This window comes from Lissotriton vulgaris, chromosome 2_1 (assembly GCF_964263255.1).
Source record: "Lissotriton vulgaris chromosome 2_1, aLisVul1.2, whole genome shotgun sequence".
NCBI lineage: Eukaryota > Metazoa > Chordata > Amphibia > Caudata > Salamandridae > Lissotriton > Lissotriton vulgaris.
In genome coordinates, this window is record NC_141687.1 from 536,510,451 (window position 1) to 536,534,438 (window position 23,988).

The window sequence follows — 23,988 nt, forward strand, 5'->3', positions numbered from 1 at the left end:
CAAGTACATTGAGAAAACAAATGAGAGATTCTTTGGGAGAGGTAAGGTAAAGCAGGATATTGTCTGCGAACACAAAGATATTTATTGTGAGACACTAGTCAATTATTTTCATTAACATTTCACTGTGGCTAAAAAACGTGAGCTCCCAGGAAATGTTTTACAGCCCTCATCGCTTCTTCATGGCAGATACTCATGCATAAAGAGGATACATTCAGGCTTATCATTAGCATGGCATCCTCCCATCAAATATTCTTTTCAAAGGGGGGTCGTGGCTTGGCAAGATAGCTGCTTAAATGCACTATGTCTGAGTTCCGCCGCCCCAATGTATAATCCTACATCATCTTGCCTGAGGGAGCCATATGCTGTGGCCTGAGTATGTCCAGTGATCTCCTGGGCTCTACTGATGTGATCTCCAGTCCTTAAAATCTAGGTTTGGACCTGTGGCGCTGTTAATGAGAACTGATACACAGCAAGAGCTGCCCCCGGGGAATGATGATGGTTCAGTGTGGGGAGTAGGAGGAGGCCATGAACGGCGTATTGTGGTGGAGATTCCAAGTGCTACCTTCCTGTAGATTCCCCCCACCCATTGCAGGGCACTGTACCGGGGTGGCTAGGGGATGTGATCAGGCATTGCTCTGTGGTGAATGCGGAGACGCTAAGGCCTTGTGGTGGTGCAGCCTTGGCTGTGGGGAGGAGAGCAACGCCATGCAGGGGCAGACCTTCCTTCCCCCACCTCCAGAAAAGGGGAGGATGTGCTCTGGGCCACCCTTGTATGTGAGGAGTGGATGGCCGGGGGCACCCTGACCCCTGTGCAGGCCTTTAAATAGGGGATGAGGCCCTGGAGGACTGCGGTGAGTAAGAGGTACCTGGGACGGGGCGCAGCCTTGCAGAGGGCTCCCAGCAATGCTCACTAGTAATACGGCCTGATTTCACCCTCGGGCATGTGGATCATCGTGCATAAACATTGCTTGCAAGAGGGGGCAGCTCTTAGACAGCAGTTTTTTGGAAGCATTACGTAGCTTTGTGAACTACTGTGCTGTTGCCTTTGGTGGGAGTGAGGACATACCCTGTGCCACCGAATTTACTGCGCATAGTGTATGACCTGATGCAGGCTATGCTTGACTTGAACCTTTGCTGAATTGTGTGTAAGTGTGCAATCTATCAGGGGACAATACTGAGTGCATTTCTCCTGAGCTGATGCTTGGTGTCCTACACTGTGGAAGGATATGAACGGCCTGACCTTTTTGCATAGACGTGTTAGATTCAATCTTCTCTTGTGTTGTGGCACTTGCGCCTCAGCGGCAGGTCCTTCCCTGAAGTGGGACTGGCACGGGAGATGTGTGCCAAGAAGTGCTAAATGTGAAGTCCAAGGAGGTTGCTTAGAGACGACTGCGGTGGGATTGTGCAGTGCTCTGGAGATTGTGGAGTCCCCCAGGGCGGGGATCCCTGGATCCCTGAAGGTCTGCCGTGTACATAAGTACTCTGTGGCTGCTCATGGCTCTGATGTGAATTGACTATGGGGAAGGACAGGCCAGCAAGGGACTAACAGAGCAACACAGTGACACAATATATACCACTGCAAGGTCTGCCACAGTGCAGTACATGGCAGACAGGCACACATACTCAGGATGCAGAGTAAGAGCCATCAAGAGCAGCCCTGATGGAGACCAAATAGGGGTCACACGATACCTTGGAAGAGAAGAGAGACACGGAGGCCATAGAGGTTGGTCTACTTCGGGCAGACCTGCGAAAAGTATCAGAATGAGTAACCGTCACAGAACAAAAGATTGGTGGCCTGGTCCAAGATGTTGCCACATTGACAGAACAGGTTGTAAAATTGACCGCTGCTGCACAGATGTTGTAAAATAGAGCGGAAGACATAGAAGGTCTGTCCCGCCGTAACAACATCCGACAGGTGGGATTTCCAGAAAGAGTGGAGGGAGAGTCCACGGAAATATTCCTAGAGGACTGGATCCACAATACCCTCCGGTCTGAGGGTTTGACTCACACATTTACAGTGCAATGTGTGCTCCGGGCATTGTTGGGTTGACCTCAGCTGGAGCCCCCTTCCCCGGGTCCCTAATTACACAAATCCTCAACCTTTGCGACCGGGACGGTATTCTTAAGGCAGCTCGAACTACCGAGGCGCAGAAATATGACAATCATACTATATCCATCTTCCCAGATTACACCCGTAAGGTGCAAGTACAGCGTAACTCATTCATGGAAGTCAAACAGCAGCTCTGGACTATGAGCCTTTCCTGTATGTTATTATTCCTGGCACGGTTCAGTGTAGTTGCCCAGGGGAAGACGAATTTATTTGAACAACCAGAGGATGCTTGGGCGTGGCTTGAGTGATGGGATAGAATTCTGCCTGAGGATCGCGGTTCGTTGAGGACTGCTCGGAGCAGACGAAGGGGTCTCTGAGATACGAACCATAACGTGTTTCACAAGGACAGTCATCAAATGGCGACGTACCAGATTCTCAAAGAGAGGTTCAGGAGGACGACACGCTTGCAGATGTGTTGATGGATGACTTCAGCGCGGCTAATACCCAGAATAGTGGAGCTGGGAAGGTACCACCGACCCCATTGGATAACATTACCACACAGACTAGCTGAGGCAGTATGCTACCATTTGTTGATACCACTGTATTGACTCATTTGTGTGTGAGTACACTTGGGGATGGGTGAGCTGCGCCAGTCCGGACCTGAGGAATATGCACCGCATCTCAGATATTTGGAAGTGGAATGTTTTTCTTTGCGAGTGCTGCTGTTGCATTTTGCCTTCCGCAGGGCCTTTTCATTACAATACGACACTATTTGGGCAGCTGAGACTAGACCCGGTGGGACCACTGTCCCTCAGCCACAGTCGGTGCAGGTAACAGCGGTGGGGCAGTGTGAGGGGAATTTCGAGGGACTATGCTGATGGAAAATTAAATAAATAATTATTTTCCCTCAAAATCCCCCACGCAGGCGGCCCCATCGCGCCACCGCTTTTACCTGCACGGACCGTGGCTGCCGACCCTTATGGGAGTGGTGGAAAACGCTGACATCACTTGTTTCGACATTGTACGGGGTTTAGACTACATCCCTAAGCAAGGATTGGGTTTCCCTCTTAGGATCGATGTACCAATCAGTTTGATCACCGAAAGGTTGTGGCGGAAGGATCCTCGCATCGTTTAGTCACAAGATGGTGGGCGATCATGATGTTGGTGTTCTTGATTGTTATCAGATTGTCCGGTTAGGATGGGGAGGACGAGTTTCACAGTTGTATTGATTATGGTACAGGACTTGATATGTCATGCATTGCTGGTACCTATGAGAGTGCAGGGTGGAGTGTGCAGTGCAGGCACTCTAGACACTCCCATGGTACGAGACTATAACATAATTAGATGGAATGTATGAGGTCTTGGAAGCTATGTAAAAACATATAGAGTATACTCCTATGTAGGACTCAAAAATGAAGCCATCACCTGTCTTCAGGAGACCTATCTCATGGAGTCTGAATCAATAAAGTTGCAGAAGAGATGGTGGGGGCAGTTGCATTCATCCACTTTCTCCTCCTATTTGTGTGGTTCCTGGGGTTCACTTCAGCCTGCTTAATTCAGAGACGGACACACAGCGCAGATAAGTACCGGTGCAGGGGTTTTTGTATGGGTTGGATAAAACAATTCTGAATACCTACGCCCCCAATACTGATGACAGGGTTTTTTTTTACGGAGTTTTATAAAGCGCGTACTTCACCCGAAGGTATCAGTTGCTTTACACCAGGACACATTCATTTTTTTTAGGCACATGGAGATTAAATGATTTGCCCAGAATCACAGGATGTTGCGAGTCCTGACCGCCCTAGCCGTCAGGCCACATCCTCTCTCCTAGTTCTTCCCTAAGATGCAGACACTCCTGGCGAGTGGTATGGTGGAGCGACTGTTGTAGGTGGGAGACTTCAATTGTGACCTAGACCCAGTTATGGCTAGACAGCCACCCAGGGGTACGAGTAAACTAGGTATGATGGACAGTATAACTGATGTAATGAGTAATTTGCATCAGTAGATGTATGGAGAGAGCCCTATCCAAGAGGGCGGGAATGCACCTATTATTCGGCCACACATAATACTTATAGTCGCTTAGACCATGACTTAGATACAATTGACATGCGGATGAATATATCAGAAGGTAGTCGACCTGGGTAGGTTTCTATCTGACCACACCCCCATTCTACTGGATTAGAGCAGAGCCCTGGCGCAATCTGATGAGAAACTTTGGTGATTGCAGATGGAGGCGTTGCTGGATGCACCATTTAGTTAGGCCATTGGTGAAACAATTCCAGATATCTATTGAGTAACTGGGGCACCATAACAAACAGAGGCACGGAGGGAGAAGCACTCAAAACTTCTAAACGGGGCGAATGTTTGAGCAGGATAAGTGATCTGCGTAGACAGATGCAGGCTGAACTGGGGAACTTTGAGAAAACAATTAACGGAGGCCCAGCAAATGGATGAAGAGAGCCCATATGTAGTTGTCTCCATGGTTGATATTAAAAGACATCTGGTGGATTCATGGGACAGACTAGATAGGTTTACAAGATGGGAATACAGGCAGAGAGTACATCGAGAGAGTGAACGACCGGGCAGATTGCTAGCCTGGCTACTTAGGAGAGAGACAGAGACGCTGCCCATTATGACACTCCGCTGTGGCGATGGAGCCATTTTCAATACGCAGTGACTTAAGGGAAAGGTCCTTGGCACATGCAAGCTAAATTCGCAGATGTGCACAGAAAAAGCACCTCATCTAATTAATCCCGCCACCAAGAAAAACAAGCATTGGCATAGCCAATATGTCTCACCTTTGGGACCTTATAAGTGTTTAGCCATGTAACACTTGATGTTGTTGCATCAAGGATATTGTGCTGGATAACTAAACACTTATAAGGTCCCAAAGGAGAGACCTATTGGCTATGCCGATGCTTGTTGCTTTCGTAATCATGCTGTACTGATGGCCGTTAATAAGACAAACGCACAAAGTATTAGAACCGTAGGATTAAAAAAAACATATTACCCAGCCGAAAGAATGCATATATTTTATTGCCCATTTAAAAAAAAACTGTATTTGTCCACCTGGTTCATGTGTCAGTTCTGATAAACGGTTACAGGCAAAAAATTATTGATGAGAAACAACGGTTATTTCATTATGGAAGGCACGTTTTCAGTGGAAACAAGGGAGTGGCAGAGGAACTGAAAAGCATTTAAATGTAAAACAAAACGGCCTTACAAATAACAAACTTAAAGATTGCATGCTTTCATTTATCCAACAACCCAATTCACTTAACACAAAGGTACTGGGCATCTAGAAGTAGCAGCATATGCATTTAAAAGGAATTCCTTTTCTGCACTGACTTATACATTTAGGGCTGGGGAGCGGTTGGGGTCACAGCTTAGATACAATTTCTTTCTTTGTGTGTGCAAGGCAGAGTGCACGCTGCAACATGAGAGGCTTAACAAAATATTTCTGTACACTGTGGCCGACGTTAGCATGACTGACTTCAAAGGATTAAATATTTTATTTCCTGACTTATAAATGACTAACAGCTGAAAAGGGGCATAGTCACAAAACCAACAACTTAAACATTCATAAGTTGGAAACTAGCTTTTATTAACCAGAATATTTAACCATTTCTATTATTCACAAAGTGACGTCTGAGGCTATATATACCCAATGAAATACAACGGTGTGTCGCTGCTGAGGCAGGTGACACGTCTGCGAAAAACAATACCCTCAACTGCACATTAATACCAGGTGACCCTGGGGGTATGTAAGGGTATACGCGGGGGTAAACCACTACCACGCTGCTCGGAAACACCAGAATGCGGATGGCGAACAGCAAAGCAAGATTTACTAGAAAAACCTCGCTTCTGGGCGCCTCTGGTCCGCCACCACAGATCACAGGAACACGAGGAAGGAGAGGCGTGCTTCCATTTCTGGCTGTGGGATTGTAGTGTTTGCAGACTTGAAAACAAAAGCACATTCCTGCCAGAGAGCCCTTCCTCACTGCCGGCTGCATCAAAACACAAACATCACGCACAGACAGAGCTTGTGGGCATTCCTCTACACCACAGACAGCGGCTGGGGAGGGGAACAGTGTGACATCCAGCTGAACATACCCCACTGCTACATCAGCAAATCAGACCCCCGCCCCCAAACAGCCATCACACAAGGGGGCCCTGGAGGGTAACTTACCATCTGATGTTTATGCTGGTTGGTCGAATGTTCATTTCTTGGAAAAATGTCCTAAGGGCAGTCTGCGAAAAAGCACTGGGGAAGGGAGGTTTGGGAAACTAACAATGAAAGGAAAAACAAGCATTCACCTTTAGATGGCAGTGAGGAACAGAGTAAAAAAGCAGAACACGTCCCAAGCACAGGAATGCCTAAAAGAATGATTAAAGAAGAAAACTGACAAGAGAACTGGTCACTGTTTACTTTAGCAGCATAGACACGGGCAGGCCTTTCCAACACGGAGTGACTTGTGCCTTGTGACTGCCTCTGTTAAAGGTCAAGACCATCACCGTTATCTTCATGGCACGCAGGAAAAGCCGTCCAAGTCCATTAAAACAAATACCGAGTGGTGCGTGCGGAAAGCACGGGGGAATGGAGGTTGGAGAAACTAGCAATGAAAGGAAAAACAAGCATTCACCTTTAGATGACAGTGAGGAACCAAGTAAAAAAGCAGAACACGTCCCAAGCACAGGAATTTCTATAAGAATGATTAAAAAGGAAAACTGACGAGAGAACTGGTTCCTGTTTACTTTAGCAGCATAGACAGGCCTTTCCAACACAGTGTGACTTGTGCCTCGTGACTACCTCTGTTCAAGGTCAAGACGGGCACCGCTATCTTCATGGCGCGCAGGACAAGCCGTCAAAGTCCATTAAAACAAACAATTAGTGGTGTGCGTACGCGCCCCACAGCAAGCAAGAGGAAAGACAGATGACGCCTGTGCTCGTAACTGTGCGCGTAACCGCACGCTCTAGGCCACACAAAAACCTGTGGTCGGCTTTTTAAAAGCCCACTTACTAAAAGTCTCGCCAGAGCAGCGCTTGTGCTGGCTCAGGCGAGACCTAAAAAACATTGAAGGATGTCAAGGGCTAACGTAATTATCGCTCCTTCTCCTTCTTTTCTTTTTCTGAAAGCTGCAAGAAATGGGAGCTCCTTCCTGTAGCCATGTTATCGCCAACATTAACAGAATTGCGTAAGGGAAAATTGTCTCCACCAAAATGTCACAAACAGAGGAAAAGCCAGAAGGTGAATAGTTGTGAGGGAGATGTGAGGAAAAGCGTAGTGCTGGACTGCACAGAATAATCAGGTCAGAATAGGCCAAGAAAATCTTGAAACCAGATTCCAAACTCAATAACATGGAAAAAGAGACAATGAACAAAGCATAAAATATTTCAGAATGCGTGTCTTCAGTGTTTTATGGTTCCAACAGGAAATTACATCATAGAAAGTAAGCAGCCATCTTGCTTTGGGATCAGAAGCTTTCATAAATCTGCAAGGAAACCATATTTGTCTGATTGTATGACTTCACTCCCTATAAGAAAATGAAAGGATAACAACATGATTGAACTCAAGGGTCTAAAAGTAAGTTTCATCAGAAATTGTGTTAGTTTAATGTCAGGACTGGATTGATGTTGCAGCGGTAGTCAGCCCCAGCAATTTTATGTGGAGACAAGATTCATAATCCAACTCAGCCACATGATCGTACTAGAAAAGGAACACCTGCAAAGATCAGTGTGGGCCACAAGAGAGACCCAGTAAACCTAAAGTCTGGCACGTGCTTCCAGAAGAAATAAACATCCACCTGGACAAATGTACTCTGTGAGTTCCTGACCCTTGTGCACATACTTACAAAGCAACATAAAATAGCATTCTCAGTGTAAGCAGTACATCTTTGGGACTCCTTGCCAGGTAAAATATAAAGTGTGCAAGAACATCTGAAGTTCAGAAAGAAGATATATATTTGGCTCCTCCTAAAATAAGAATACAGAATCAATGCATTCCAGAGCCCCAAGATTGCTCCAAATCAAACAGAAGAACAAGACCAACTCCTGAAAAGCACTAGAAGCTACTATAATTGTGCACCACCACTCTAAACTGCAAACAGTACAGGACTTGGATTAGGATTACACCTCTTGGAGCAGTCCCAATATGAATACCTGCACTGGCAAACTATAACCATAGCAGACCACAACCCAGCTCCTAGCTAGATTATACCTGAAGGGGAACTTGTATCCACGGAAGCACAAAGAGATCCATTAACCATCTATACCCCTGTTCTGTACAATATCAAACACTTTGCCCTGAATACAACCATCTGACATCTTGGATAATTTTAACATAGTCCTTCCCTTCAGTTCCCATTCTGGCTCCCTTAAATCCTCGAGTTTAGACAATATAGAGCTTCTGTCCAATAGTACAAAAACAGCTAGCATTTAGGGTTGGCTTCTTATGTAGACCCTCCTGGCAAATCCCACTCTTCTTTTCTTTAATAGGTTCACAGAGATTAGCGGCCTCTAACCGATTCAACCTTTTACAGTACATTGGTTGATAAATATGGCACACACATACACACACACACATATGCACACACATACAAAAAATATATAATGGGGGCCTGCAGAGAAACTCTTAACAGCTGACTAGTGTAAACTGTTAATTCATTCCTTTGTGCACTTTAATTGCCATGAAATATGACAGGAGAAGTGCACCACTCTGGTCACTCATGCATCAAAATGCTTTCCACTTGGGTCACATTGCAAATGCAGCATTCTTTCAATCACACCACTACCTTATGGTTTAGCATGGTTGCCTTCCAACAGTTCGCTTCGGTACCTAGAAAGAAAGACTCCAGCGTGGTGCAATAACTTTTGAGAAGCCTAAGCCCTGACGAAGCCGCAGGTTAACCAACCACGGCGAAACGCGTTGGCAAAGGGATTGGAATGTGGCGAAATTAAAGACAAGAACTGCAAAAGCCCCATTGTTTATTCTTGAGAGAATTTGCTTTATATACTCTTGTGATTTGTATATACTTGAGACTTTATTTTGTGCTTGAGTGCTCCAAAAATTCAGTGTTCTGTGGAATTCTCAATCTTTTTTGAGTATAGGGAAGTAGGGTGTTCTCTTCCCAAATTTTGGAATCACCAAATGATCTAATTTTGAAAAAGATAGTAGTGTTTATGACTATATGAGCGCCGATTTATCCCATACACCCACAACCTTTATACACCGTCCACAGGGTAGGGATACGATTCCGACCGCCGCACCGATCTTGTTAGAGGCAGTGGTCTTTCCCCGCGACCTCTGTGGTCCAACCGCCGCCATTGAAATGCGGAGATTAGACCAATAGTCTGTCTGTCGGGTGGACCACCACCGAGGGTGGTCCGCACCATATTGTAATCAGGCCCATAGTTTCTACTGAAGAATGCGTTAGAAGAACATGTTATTTCCCTTCTATCTAGTCTTCGGGTTTTTTCTCTCTTCTTGTACTGTCTAGGGCAAAGGAGCATCTACAATGCCTGGACTCTAAGAGGGCCTTACTTCTTATGTTCTTTAATTGCATGAGTTCGTTAGCGACAGGTGAGTGAACTTAGGGCGTTGCTGAGAGTATGGGAATGGTTTGCACCAGTATTGGCTACCCGTGGCTTTTTCAAGTTACTAATCCTCTGTTTGCGAAAGTGTTCTTTCATCATCTTGACAGGACAAACATTTTCCGACTCTAGTATGGTGCCTGGGTAAATTTGAGCAGATGAGTAATCTTCATGGAAGATTACAAATCCCTCAAAAGATGCATCATTGAAGATAATTACCTTGTTCTTTTATCTAGGGAGCGCATTTATTTAGATCTTTGTTGCATGACTTAATCTTTGTTTTAGGAACAGAAAAGGCAAATTGCCTCCGGAGTACACCAAAATCGTGAAACAACTGCACATTTATTTTGCCATTTAGTTAATGTCATCACTTTTATTTCCACAGCCTCAGAGCAAAGTTTCCACCAAAAGACGCTCTGATCAATCAACTACATGGAAGTTCGAGCAAAGAGGAAGCAGAGAAGGAGCTCGCATTTTTTTTCCCAGTGGAACAGACTCTAGCTACTATCAAACCAGATGCACTAGAGGAGCATAGAGGTGAGGCGGTCTGATGCTTATTTTACAAAATTCAAAGGATTTTATGAGAGAAGATGTATCAATTGAAGGCATGTAACAAAGGCACTTAAACATTAAGAGAGTCATACGGATTCATTTGTGTAGTGTATTTCTGTTATATAGCTAGACATGAGTACTGCCTTACATCATTTGCAAAACGTGACTGATAGGAATTACAGTACTGGATCATTTTTGTAATGCCAGCAAGTACAGTTTTGGATAAGTGTTTCTGCATTTGTTGCTAGAATTTTGGATTACAGAGGTAATCCAAAAAGGTCTTTCTGAAAAGGGTGGTCGGCCATATTCTTTCTACAGAGATTTTGAGTTGGTGCATAATGGTGGGCAATATTAATTGACATTAACAGGTTACTCATGAAAGACTTTCAGAGCAAGGTTGTCATTTTAGGTCTGTGTAATGCCTCAAACAATGTTTGCTGCACGGTTTTGGAGTGTCTGCTGTGTTTTTATATTTCAGGTGTTGGTTTGGTGAGGGAATTCTTGTGGGAAAGGGAGTAGTGTTTTTTACTAGTTGAATTTGCTATGCACTCCGTTGAACTCTAAAATTGTCGGAGGAAAGAAAGGATGAAATTAAAAAACAAAAAAAAAATTCTTTGGATGGGGCTCAGTGCCTGTTCTCAAATGATAGATCAGAAGATATGCAGAGATGTGTGGTGTGTACCCAAGAAGAATCTTAGATGTGTTCTTATCTGGGTAAATCATATCCGGAAACACCTTTTTAAAAGCATTTTCTTTTCTTGCTTCTGGCTTTGGCAATTCTTAATGAGTTGTGATGGCGTTAGATGCAAGGACCAAGAGTTCTAGAACTACACTCTATGTTAAAGTAATAATTCCTTTAATAAATATGTCATATTTTTTTGTAAAGCTTTTCTTGAACTGGAATTGTCTTAGAGTACACATATCTCATTTTAAATTTGAAAATACTTTATGGATCAAGATAATTAACAACTTGATGTGTCCAATTATGGAAGTTTCCACCCTGAGTAGCATTGATCATGCGGAATAATGAAAGTCAAGAAGAATCATTTGCTGGAATTCCTCCACTGACATTGTACAATGCAAGGTGGTGAATATTCACATGTGAACATGGTGTGCCCAATATATGGTTTGAATAGCAAATAACCAAGAAAGTGACATTGTGCTATTCAACTTTTTAATTGCAACACTAAATGGCAATTATCTTTGAAATGAAATTAAATGAATGCCAAAAATAGTGAATGAATATATAAGGAGAGGTTGTCCAAGTGTTTATGTATGTATGTTCTTGAATGCGTAGAGCTTGGAAAGACCAGCTTTTATGTACTCAACTCAATTTATTCTCCAGTAAATAGGTTCAATAATCTAGTTACTTTCCCCTTTCTACGCATAGTGTTATACTATATCCTACGGGCATCTATTAGGCCCATGTATTTGACTGATCATTTCCTACTAGAACTCATGTTATTTAAAAAACAATTATTCCATGCATATGCTTTGGAGATGGAACTTTGACAGAAAACTGTTAACAGACTTGGACTATCAATTGTTCAAGTCAAACGAGCAGCAAACAAATTAGAATTATTTTTACACTTTTCTTTTAATTTAAAGTAGTGTGTTTTATTGCATTACAAATACATTGCGGTGCCAAATCGTAGCATGGGGAAAGCTTGTCATTAGCCAGAGCTAAAAGCTAATGCTAACTCTGCAACAATAAATGCAATTACACTTTTCTTTTAATTTAAAGTAGTGTGTTTTATTGCATTACAAATACATTGTGGTGCCAAATCGTAGCATGGGGAAAGCTTGTCATTAGCAAGAGCTAAAACCTAATGCTAACTCTGCAACAATAAATGCCGATTTAGTTTTGGAAATACTTTCGGCAATCAATTTCCCATTTAAAATTTGAGGTAATCTGTTTATTTTAAGTGTAGTAACACAAATACTGCTTCTCTGTATTTGCTGAAAATTGATAGATTTTTAAACAAGGAGGCAAAAAGGTCTGATTTCTAGACTAAGATTTAAAACTAAGTAGACATAATCAAGGAAATTGTAGACCTACAGTAATTTGGGATAAAGTTAAACTCTATGTAAGGGGTTTGGTGAAAGAAAATAGGAGGACGATAACATGTAAATTATATGCATGGAGGATCAAGTATTCAACATCGATTTACTTGCATCATGTGATAGCCCATCAAATGTTAAAGAATATTATATTTAACCATTTGCATTTAGGAAATTATTGAATAAATCTGCTAATCTCATATTTAAGCACATCTTATATATAATATATGTTAACACTAAAGTTCAATTTGGCACCTCAGGCCAAGAGACGGAAAACACTGAACAACATCACAGGCATAAATTGCAGGCAGGGAAGTACATTCCAAGAGTCTATGACCTTAATAGACAGAATCTGTGAATTCAATGCAAGACAACATTGTGAAATATGTGGAATTGTTGATTACACATTAGTTATTTTTTCTAGGATATTTTACTCCCAACTCTTAATTTCGCGAAGAGTCCATCTTGGATTCAGATATCGCTATAACAAATTTAAAAAAGATATATACCAGATGGCATCATGGTCGGATTCTACAAACATGATAGCATATTACTTTCTCATCTATTCTTACAATTAATGTTATATATAGTAAAGAGGCTCATGTCAGACACTTAATTGCCGATTACGATCTCTGTTGGAAATCCTCCAATCTTAAATTGGATGCTTTCTGACCGAGATTGTTAGTTTCACTTCTGACCGCCTAATTACAATTTAGGCAGTCAGAAGTGAAACCGGCTGGTCATTCTGGCTGGATTCCTCACCAATGCTGGACACTAACAAAGGACTAAATATCCGGGCAACAAGTCATACTAAGGATTCGGCCATCTTGGAATGTCCTCATTACATTGCTTTAGACTGATCTCTCACATAGATACCCCAAAGACTAGACTTTTTGACCACCTCCTGATCCTCACTCTATTCTGGGAGAGAAACGCATACATAACCGACTCCCGGTGGAGCTGCTATGACAGCTATTGGGGCGACTGGCTCTGGCACACCGCTATGGCCGTCACCTACCCAGCCGGACTTTGGACATTTGTCTCGTTTTCTTCCCCGCTGCTGTCTCCTGTGGTTTACCAGCTTCCCCGTTCTTTCTGATCTTGATTTTCATGTTAATCTGTTTTTTTTTTTTGGAACCTTATGTAAAGCCATTGAGACGACATGACCATTGCCCGGTGGAACCGCTTGGTTCGGGTATAGAGGAGTCTGGCGCCCGCGGCCGTCACCTACCCAGCCGGACATTGGTGCATGGCACTCCTCGTCCTTTCGCTGCTGTCTCTTTATATCTTCCTCCAGAGACCTCTCTCCCTCTCAGAATCCCTTTTCCTGTCCCCATCTTCCTTCTCACCCTCTCCTCTGATCCTGACCTGCCATCTTGTTCCGTCCTTTGTCCGTTCCTTTCTCCCTGCTCCCACTCATTCCCACGTTTCCCTTCTCTTCTTCCCCTTTTCCCTGACCCCTATTTTCCCTCGCTCCCATTGCACCTTATTATATATTTTTTTTTAAATGATCTAATCATTAGATGTATCTGTATAACCTTGTTTTTCCTCTTCCTCGCAACGATCTTTCATGTAAATTTTGTAACGTTTGTAATATGCTAAATGCTAAATTCCTCATGTAAAGCGCTCTGATACCTCCGGGTCTAGCAGCGCTATATAAAACTCTTAAAATAAATAAATAAATAATCAATATGATGTTCCAGACCTTGATTAAACTTAATAAAATGATTTGATTCATAAAGGCGTGAGGGGGAAACTAGGCTATAGTTTTAACCAAGAGATTTCAGTATTACACACAGATTGCAACACTTCAGTAATCTTTTTTAGGGTACACATTTTAAAATATCATCTTTAATATGGCAATTGTAATCAACAGGCAATGAGATGTTGATCTATGCACCGGGTCCTTACTTGGATTTTCATGGTAATTTTGGTCCCAGATAGCAGGTCTCAATATTAACACGAGTGATGTGGGAATGAGATGGTGTAGTAAAAGCAGACCTTATATGAGACAGACATTCAGAGAAAATGTGTTGGCAAAGTTTGGACATATAAAAATACTCTTGACACATTCTTTTCGATATTATCGGTGCCTGCAAATTTCCCCAAATTTCTAAGCGGATACCACAGTGGTGTAATCCCAGCTTGCCAGCCTTATTTCCTGATGAGTCCATTGAACATTAAGAAAACAGTTCCTTTCAATTTTGTGTCAGTTGTTCCACTGAGATACGTGCTGGCCATTACATTTGAGGGTTTTTCTTGCAAATTTGCAGGTTCCGGAATGTCTGTCCTTTCAATAATTTCAGATTCAAACTTATAGTCAGAGAAAAATAACTGATTATAACAGCATGACATCATGCACCCTGTAAAAGAGCTTTTATTATCAGGAAGTTCTAGGACCAAAATGTGGGCTTTATTGTGTATACACAATACTAGAATCGCTTAACCTGAAACGCTCTGATAGAAAGGCAAGGACATGGACAGTGATAGTGGATCAAATCCAAGCAAATCTCTTTGGGTATGCTAGACATATTTTAAGTACAAATATACATGTAAGGCTCCTAAAAATTGTTTAGGATTTTTCTCTGCCATGGAATACTCATCAATAGTAATAAGCACTGAATTATCTCCGCCCATATGCGGGAACCCGGAGCATATACAACAAAAATACACATATATGTATATGTTATAGAAAAGAAGTACATAGTACTAAATAAACACACACATATACATGAATAACATAACAATATGCAGCCCATACATATCCAATAGGCTAAGAAGCCAACGTTACATGTATTTCTCTAGTATGAAAATAACACATATACATATAATGTAAGAGAAGGACATGCACAGTAATAGTATTCCGCAGTAACCTTTTATTTTCATATAAGAAAACAGGTAATAGCAGGCAGTTAGACTAAAAAAGGCTGCATAGATAAATAACATCCTTGTACAGAAAAGATAACTGGCACCTTGCCTTTAAGTCCTCCGAGACCCTGAGCATCTTGCATTTAAGGCCTCCAGCAGCCCCCTGCTCCTATCATGCACCACAGGTGACAGGTAGGTCACTTATTTTTTCAAGCTTCTTCTGTGAGGAACCTGGAGCTTGAGCTTAACTGATTTTTACTTTTTTCAGTCAGAATTTATTTTCTAACAACTTTATTCGACATTTCTTGTTACTGGTTGTATATACCAGACTTTTTCTGACAATTTGGTCATATGTTTTAGTCAGAAATGCCACCTTTATTTTATAAATGTCCTTCCTATGGAAAGAAGATGGCCAAATATGATCCTCATACGGCATGCTTCGTGTATCTACCTTCTTCTCACGACACAGAGACCTGCTACCACTGTGTTCAACTTTCAAGAAGAACATTGAAAGAAAGAGAAAAGATTATACTTCTAGGTTTGATGGAGAGAGGAAAACATCAGAAAAGCAGCCCAGAGAGTCAGCATACCTCTAGAGAGCCCTCCTCTCAGAAAAAACGTCGCAAATCTACATCACCAGACGCTAGAAGTAAGAAAAAACATCACAGCTCCTCGTCAACGTCGAGACCAACGACGCAAGTGAGATCGACGTCGAAGACAAGATCACCGTTGAGAAGTAAGTCAACGTCGAGACATGCTTCGGGCTCGAAGCATGATAGACCTCAGTCGACGTCGAAGCGCCCGTCGACATCAAGTCAGCGGTCGACGTCGAGATCTCCGCCTCCTTTTTAAAGGTCGGTGTCAAGAAACTCCAGATCACCCTCTCGGACCCATCAGTGGTCTACGTCAAGGGCATGATCGCCGTCGAAGAAGTCGACGTCGAAGATGCCGCATGTACATCGGCGGTCGATGTCAAAGAGACCAACGTCGAGAGCTTCTTCTCATAGGTCTCCAAACACAAGAGAATCGCTGCCACGGTCGACGTTGATGGTGGCTCAATTCGGTTCGACGTCAAGGCGATCAATCTCGAGAGACAGACAACTTGTTCCTGCTGAAGACGTAGCTAGACCAACGTCGAGATCATGACACTCGATGTTGAGGGAAGCTTCTTCCTCTACTGGTATCATTATTATACAGGTTACACCGGAGGGCTCTTCGACTACCAGGAACAAGCCTCCTCCTATCAACATGTCACCAAGATGGCTGAAGGACATTAGGCACTGGAAAATCCAACCCAGGCATTCTGAAAGACCTCCTCCGACGGAATCCTCACAACCTTCTGCTAGTAGGTCCCCGAGATGATCCAGATCTCCTTTAAGACAGTGTTCACGCTCAAAAGAGCGCGCAAGATCATGCCGATCGCATACACTAAGGAGAAGACGGAGGTCCCCTACAACGACCCTATCAACAAGGTCTTCGTATGGAGACTACTCGCTTACTATCTCGTCAACGCCACCATCCAGGGTTTCCCCAGTTGACGATATTGGGACATTCAACAAGGTACTCTGTAGAGGTGCCAGCAAGTTGAATATAAGTATGACTGTTCCTCAGGTAACCACTACTATCGTATATGAAACTCTGCAACATCGAGCTTCGGCAAAGCCTCTTCTTCCTTTGGTTCCAGGATTGTTAGAGCCTGCGATGAAAACTTTTTTGACACCTGCCACAGTTGGCTCAAGCCCCGCAAGAATTTCTAAAAAGTATAAGACCCCAGACCAAGATCCTTTGTTTCTTCGGTCTGACCTGCCACCAGACTCCCTTATTGTTGCTGCCGCCAGGATGGCTCATTCCAACACTTCCATCTCTTCTGCTCCTCCAGAGAAGGACAGCAAAAATATGGACTCCTTGGGAAGGAGAATATGCAGTACTTCTGGATCTGTCATGATGGTGGCTAGCATAGCCGCTCTACTGGGACGATATGACCGGTCATTATAGGACTCTCTAACAAGATTTACAGAAAAACTACCCAAAGACGAGCAACGGGATTTCTACGAGATTTTACAGGAAGGTGGTCCGGTAGCAAATAAGATCATTAGTACAGCAGCTCATTCTTCAGACTTGGCAGCCCATGGATACGCACATGGTATTTGCTCCAGACGATCAGCATGGCTTCGACTCACGGGTCTCAAGCCCGATGCGTAAAGAAAGATAGTCAATCTGCCCTTCAATGGCTCATCGTTGTTCGGTTCACATGCGGACAACGAAATGTCAAAAATGAAAACGGAGTTGGATACCCTCAAGGCTGTAGGCCTCGAAAAGAAGAAGGAATTCCGTTTATAGTTCCGTTCTTATAACAAACGCCCTTTCCAGCAGCGGGTTCAAACCCCTAACTGGACCTCGCAGACCCAAGGGCAGGCGCAACAAAGGTCCCAATATCAACAACATAGACCGGGATGAGGGAGAGGCGCAAACAAACAACAAACAACAGCAACAAAGCAGCCACCAAAGCAATGAGGTGTGTCTTCATTCAAAGCTGTTGTCCACTCCGGTGGGAGGAAGTGTTTTGGAGGAGTGGAAAGGTATAACAAAACACACAACATCAATATTGTACAAAATGGCTATCTTCTCAGGTTCAGAACTCCTCCTCCATCAATACCTCCGAGAGGGTGATCACGCCACGACCATCGGTTGTTGCAAGGGGAGGTAAACACCTTATTAACCCCTTCGATGCTTGTGACGGAACCATTCGGTCATCAGTCACAGTTGAGCTGTGCTGATGAGGGAATGGTTCCGTCACGACCACACCGTGTTCTGGAATGTCCAGCACAGGGGGGGGAACTCGTGCAGCAGCCAAGGTGTTAAGGAAAGTAGCTATAGAAAAAGTTCCTGTTCCTCAAAGGAATCAAGGAGTCTACTCTCGCTACTTTCTAGTGCAGAAAAGAGGTCCCACCACAGAATACAGACCGATACTGGATTTGAGAATATTGAACAAATACATTCGCAGAACTAAATTTTGAATGTTAGAACTGCATCAAATATTCCCACAGCTTCATCAAGGGGATTGGATGTGCTCCATCGACTTACAGGACGCATACTTCCAGGTGCCAGGGTCCATGAGACATCGCAAATTTCTACGTTTTCAAGTGTCATTCGAACATTACCAGTACTCAGTTCTCCTGTTCGGGCTCAAATCATCCCCCCGAACATTCTCCAAATGTATGGCTGTGGTGGCCGCTTTTCTCCGCAAGCAGAAAATATTCATATACCCTTACCTGGACGACTGGCTCCTGAAGAGCTCATCCCCAACACTGCTACAGGATCATCTGTCGTGCTGCCTTCAGCTCCTCAACAACTTGGGCCTTCATGTCAATTTCAAGAAATCAATACTAAATCCAACGCAAAAGATCCATTACCTAGGCTCCTTCCTGGATACCGAAAAAGCAAGCGTGTCCCCTTTGGAGGAGAGGTTGTCCTCAATCCCAGAAAAATGCCTGAATCTCCTTCACACGCATCTCCCAACAGTTCTGCAAGTGTCATCACTGCTGGGCTCAATGGCTTCATGCATCTTTATAGTACCAAACGCACAATTGCACATGCGTCCATTATAACAATGCTTTGAAGACCAGTGGATGCAAGTATCAGGGTGCTGGGAAGATCATATAGTTCTCCACCAAGCAGCCAGAAACTCCATCCGGTGGTGGATGAAGCGATTGCACCTGAAGAAGGGAGTCCCTTTTCATCAGGACCCTCCAACCCAGTCAATAGTCACGGACGCCTCTCTCCAGGGATGGGGTGCTCTAATGGGTTCTTTACAAGTACAAGGTCTATGGTCCGACTCAGAAAAGAGTTACCATATCAACCTGCTAGAGCTGAGAGCCGTACATCAAACTCTCAAGTCACTTTTCCCATCGTTCAAGTCTCGGTCCATCCTAATCCAAATGGACAATACAATGACGATGTATTACTGGAACAAACAGGGCGGGACACGATCAAGAACACTCTCCATAGAGTCTCAAACCATATGGAACTGGCTTCTAGCAAGAGACTTGTCAATAGTGACCAATCATCTACCAGGCTCTCTCAACTCCCGGGCAGACTTCCTCAGCAGAGACTTCGTCGAAGCCCAAGATTAGGTTCTCAACAACGAGGTCGCTCGCAGCATTTTTTTTTCGGGATTGGGGAATGCCAGACATTGTATAAAGAAAAATAGAAGGTACCCTGCCAATTATTTACAAAGGTCCCAGCTAGAGGATCCTACTATGATAAAGAAAGGGGGTGGTTAACTCAGGGGCTGAGGCTGCACAGGACAAAAACTAAGTCATTCCAAACAGATTCAACAACATGTTGTGAAAAAATACATATTTTTTTATTATTTTTCTCTTCTTAAATATATTCAAATAACATACATGTATAAATTTATATATTCACTGATATTTCACAAAACTCAGAGACAAAATTTCCTTTCATGATTAAGATCTGCCCACACTACACACAAACTACCACACTCATTCACACCGGGATTTTTCTAACTACAGGGGAAGCATACAACTCTCATTTGTCGCAGGAATACGGCAATCCTCTCCAAGTACACCAGGATCCGTATCAATACCATCTTCCTGGTTGAATTCCCCACTTTTAGACAACTAAATTAAGAACTACTGTTGTCTGTGCCAGGACTAGAGAAATGGACAAATGAGAGTTGTATGCTTCCCCTGTAGTTAGAAAAATCCCGGTGTGAATGAGTGTGGTAGTTTGTGTGTAGTGTGGGCAGATCTTAATCATGAAAGGAAATTTTGTCTCTGAGTTTTGTGAAATATCAGTGAATATATAAATTTATACATGTATGTTATTTGAATATATTTAAGAAGAGAAAAATAATAAAAAAATATGTATTTTTTCACAACATGTTGTTGAATCTGTTTGGAATGACTTAGTTTTTGTCCTGTGCAGCCTCAGCCCCTGAGTTAACCACCCCCTTTCTTTATCATAGTAGGATCCTCTAGCTGGGACCTTTGTAAATAATTGGCAGGGTACCTTCTATTTTTCTTTATACGGTTGTTTTCTCCCCCTTGGCCTGCCCTCATATCTCTTAGAAGCCCTACGGGGAGCCCCCTTCTATTGTTGTTGGAATGCCAGACATTGACCTGTTTGAAGACGCGATAAACGCAAAATGACCCGTATTTGCATCCAGATTTCCCCAACACGGATCTCAAGGGTATGCCCTTTTGATCGAATGGTCTCAGAGCTTACTGTACGCTTTTCCACCGATTACGTTGATTCCAATTGTGATCAACAAGCTGTACAGGACCAACCCCAGGATGATCCTAATAGCCCCGGAAATGCCTCGCCAGCGGTGGTTTCCGGACCTCCTTCAACTATCGGAAGTGCCACACAGGAGGTTGCCATGCCACCCGGATCTCCTATCCAAACAGGCAGGGAGAGTATTCCACCCCAATCTCTCCTCCCTACGGTTGACAGCATGGCTCCTGAAGTCATTCAATATGGACACCTACAAGTGGAAGCGTTTCTTCCTATGGTGTGTGGACAATGGACATGATTCCATCCGTTGTCAGTAACAGGTGATTTTATCATACTTGCTGCATTTGGCTAAATCTGGTCTTCAGTTCACTTCCATCTAAGTCCACCTTGCAGCTATCACAGCCTATAGGAAGTCCCCCAACCAGGCTTCTTTGTTTAGAATTCCTGTGGTAAAGGATTATCTTGAGGGCTTGAGAAAGGTTTACCCACCAGTCAGGTCTCCTTCTCCTTCATGGGAGCTTAACATTGTATTAACAAAGTTGATGGGAGCCTCTTTCCAGCCCATTCATAAAGCTTCCTTGCAGCATGTGACATGGAAAGCCGCTTTCTTGGTGGCTATTACATTTGCTCGCAGGGTGAGTGAGATCCAGGCTCTCTGTTATAAAGAACCTTACACTGTATTTCACGCCAATAGAGTAGTTCTCAGAACACATTCTAGTTTTTTGCCTAAAGTAGTCTCTGACTTTCATATTAACCAGAATATCACTTTACCTACTTTTTTCCGAATACTTCGAATCCTCCGGAAAGGTCTCTCCACTCCCTAGATCTCAAGAGGGTTCTGAAGTTTTACCTAGATAAAACAAAGACACTGAGGAAATCAGAACGCTTGTTTATTAACTATGGCCCTGTTAACACAGGTTTTGCAGCCTCCAAAAGATCCATTTCGAGATGGATAATTTCTTGTATTATACTGTCATTCCAATTGGCCAACAAATCCTTTCCGTGAAAACCAAAGGCCCATTCCGCTAGAGGGAAAGCTTCTAGCACAGCTCTCCTGAGGAATGACCCCATGGCACAGATTTGTAAAGCAGCAACATGGTGATCAGTTCATACGTTTACTCGCCATTACTGTTTAGATGCTGACACGCAGGCGGATGTTCCGGTTTAGGCAGGCCTCGCTGAGAAAATTGTTTGCTAATACCGTTTAACATGTGTACATCAATTTTGTTTGCTGTTTTTTGCTCGTCCGCGAGGAAGTGGGTATGGGCTTTCTACTCTATTCAGTGCTTATGACTATTGATGAGTATCCCCTGGAAGAGAAGGATAAGTTACTTACCTGTAATGCTAGTTCTCTTCCAGAGGTATACTCAACAAGCATTAACAGTTTATACGGTATTGTTGCATCTTAGATGCAGGTTCCTACAGGTTTCCTATAATGTACAAAATAACTGACCTAATTGTCACCTGTGGTGCATGATGGGAGCAGGGGGCTCCTGGAGGCCTTAAAGGCAAGGTGCTCAGGGTCTCTGAGGCCTTAAAGGCAAGGTGCCTGTTTTCTTTTCTGTACAAGGATGTTATTTATCTATGCAGCCTTTTTTAGGCTAATTGCCTGCTTTTAATTGTGTTCTTATATGAAAATAAAAGGTTACTGCGAAATACTATTACAGTGCATGAAGTGGTGTAACGTAACTTGAGGGGGGCCCCCCTGCAGGGTGTGTGGAGGGGCCCCCTGGAGGTTGGGGGACCCCCTTCACCGCAGGGGCTGCGGAGGCCTGTGTTACGCCCCTGCTCCCTGCCTACCACTGCAGACTGGAAAGACAGTTGTCTCACTGCAAGTTCAACTTTCCCAGTACAACTAATGGCAAAGCCACCATATGTGTTGGTGGACTCCAAGGAAGGCGTATAGAGCCCTAGGGCTGGGAGCTTTATATTGTTAAGCAAGACACATAGGTTTATATATGGCTTAGCTGCAAAACCTCTAAAAGTTGTCGTTTTGCTGAGGAAAGTTAGTAGCCCCATTGGCTAACACAGGGTTACCTGCTGGCATCCCAGTCTGGTTAACTTCTGAATGGGACTACTGCTGGTACCCCCAGCCAGGCTGAATCTACCGCTCCTGTCAAGGGCAGGTTATTACACAAACTGATATATAACACAGAAAATCCTTGGGTCAATAATAATGGTGTGTGCTAGAAGTAACAGACTATGTTTAAGTATCAATTCTCCATAGGGGAGAAATCCCTTTAGGACGATTACCCTCACTCACCATAGATGACATGCTTCATCATTTGGGTATCTCCTCCCAGTGGAAAAACCACTGAGGGCTACAACCCCCTCACTGTGAGGGAAGAGCTTAGGGATGTTTTTATATTGAAGCTGCTACACTCTCTGGGATCCTAAAGTCCAGAGGTGAATGAGGTTAGGTGCAAAAACTGCAGCGCAAAGAAAGGAAAAAAATGTACAAACCATTATTATAGACCCAAGGATTTTCTGTGTTATTTATTTGTATAAGAAGGGGATTTTTTCCTTGCAGGTCTCAAAAATGTTGTCCCTTGGACCCTCAACTCTTTGTTTTTGTTGTTACTATTACACAAACTGTACTACCCACGCTCACCCTCGGGTAGCTTGGCACTGAGCAGTCAGGATTATTACAGAGGCAATGTGTAAAGCAAAGGCATAGCACGTCACCACTGTAAATACACGGCACGTCACAAAAGAGAGACATCATACCAAATATTGTTTTTAGTCAGCACACATATTAATCAATGCAACATAAATATCCTGTTTCTATTGGCATAAATCACACTAGACAATATTATTAGCAGTACTAGGCCCAATCGTGTTGATCGGATTTCAGTGTATGCACACATGAGAAAAAGTTGTATTCTAAACCCCACACAGCACCCGTATCTGGTGCAACACATTGTCAGTCTCAAGCCTACCCCCACAATCCTATTACTGCAATATCACACAGTTTAAGGGTGCACCTTATGCTACAACGGCATCAGTAATATGTTCATACAAAGAATGATAACACTTTTTAGCAGCACCGCAGGCCGGGGCCACTCGGGTAAAACCAGTGTAAACTGTATGTACTTTTGGCAGGAAATAAACATATAAACCATCACCGCCGTTTAGTATCGTTAATCACAGTTGGTCCACAGACTGTCACTCCCACACACTCACTCAATCTGCAACGTTACACGATGCAACAGGTACCAGTCCAGTCTGCACAGGACACTCTCATACACATACACATCGACACCTTAATGTGGTACCACTAATACCCGGCATGTCAACGGATAACACACTGAAGACCCCATGGCTCCATGTCTCACATCACCCTCCTATTTAAACTCACTGTCCCCGACACCCTGGATGTAAGATCACCAGCCCCTCCCTCCAGATACTAGGACACACGTGGTCAGGGTCACTTTTAGTATGGGTCCCTAGAAAGCAGTTGGGGATAAGTAGTCTAAATAAACAAGAGGTAGACACAAACAAAGGGGTCTTGGCGACACTCGGGAAGTTCATCAATAGGTTGTAAAGCAGAAGCAGGTTTGGGGCAATAACTGGTTAGAAACAGGGCTCTGCCCGGGCCTTCTGACAC

At 43.6% G+C, this 23,988-nt stretch overlaps 1 protein-coding gene across 1 annotated transcript in view; it reads left to right on the top strand.

Moving 5' to 3' along the window:
* Window positions 1-23,988, top strand: part of NME9 (NME/NM23 family member 9) — a 703,404-nt gene that overhangs the window by 401,849 nt on the left and 277,567 nt on the right. Inside the window, exon 15 of the mRNA XM_086955486.1 lies at window positions 10,027-10,178. Coding sequence (XP_086811612.1) covers window positions 10,027-10,178 — 152 coding nt within the window. The remainder of the gene's footprint in view (window positions 1-10,026; window positions 10,179-23,988) is intronic.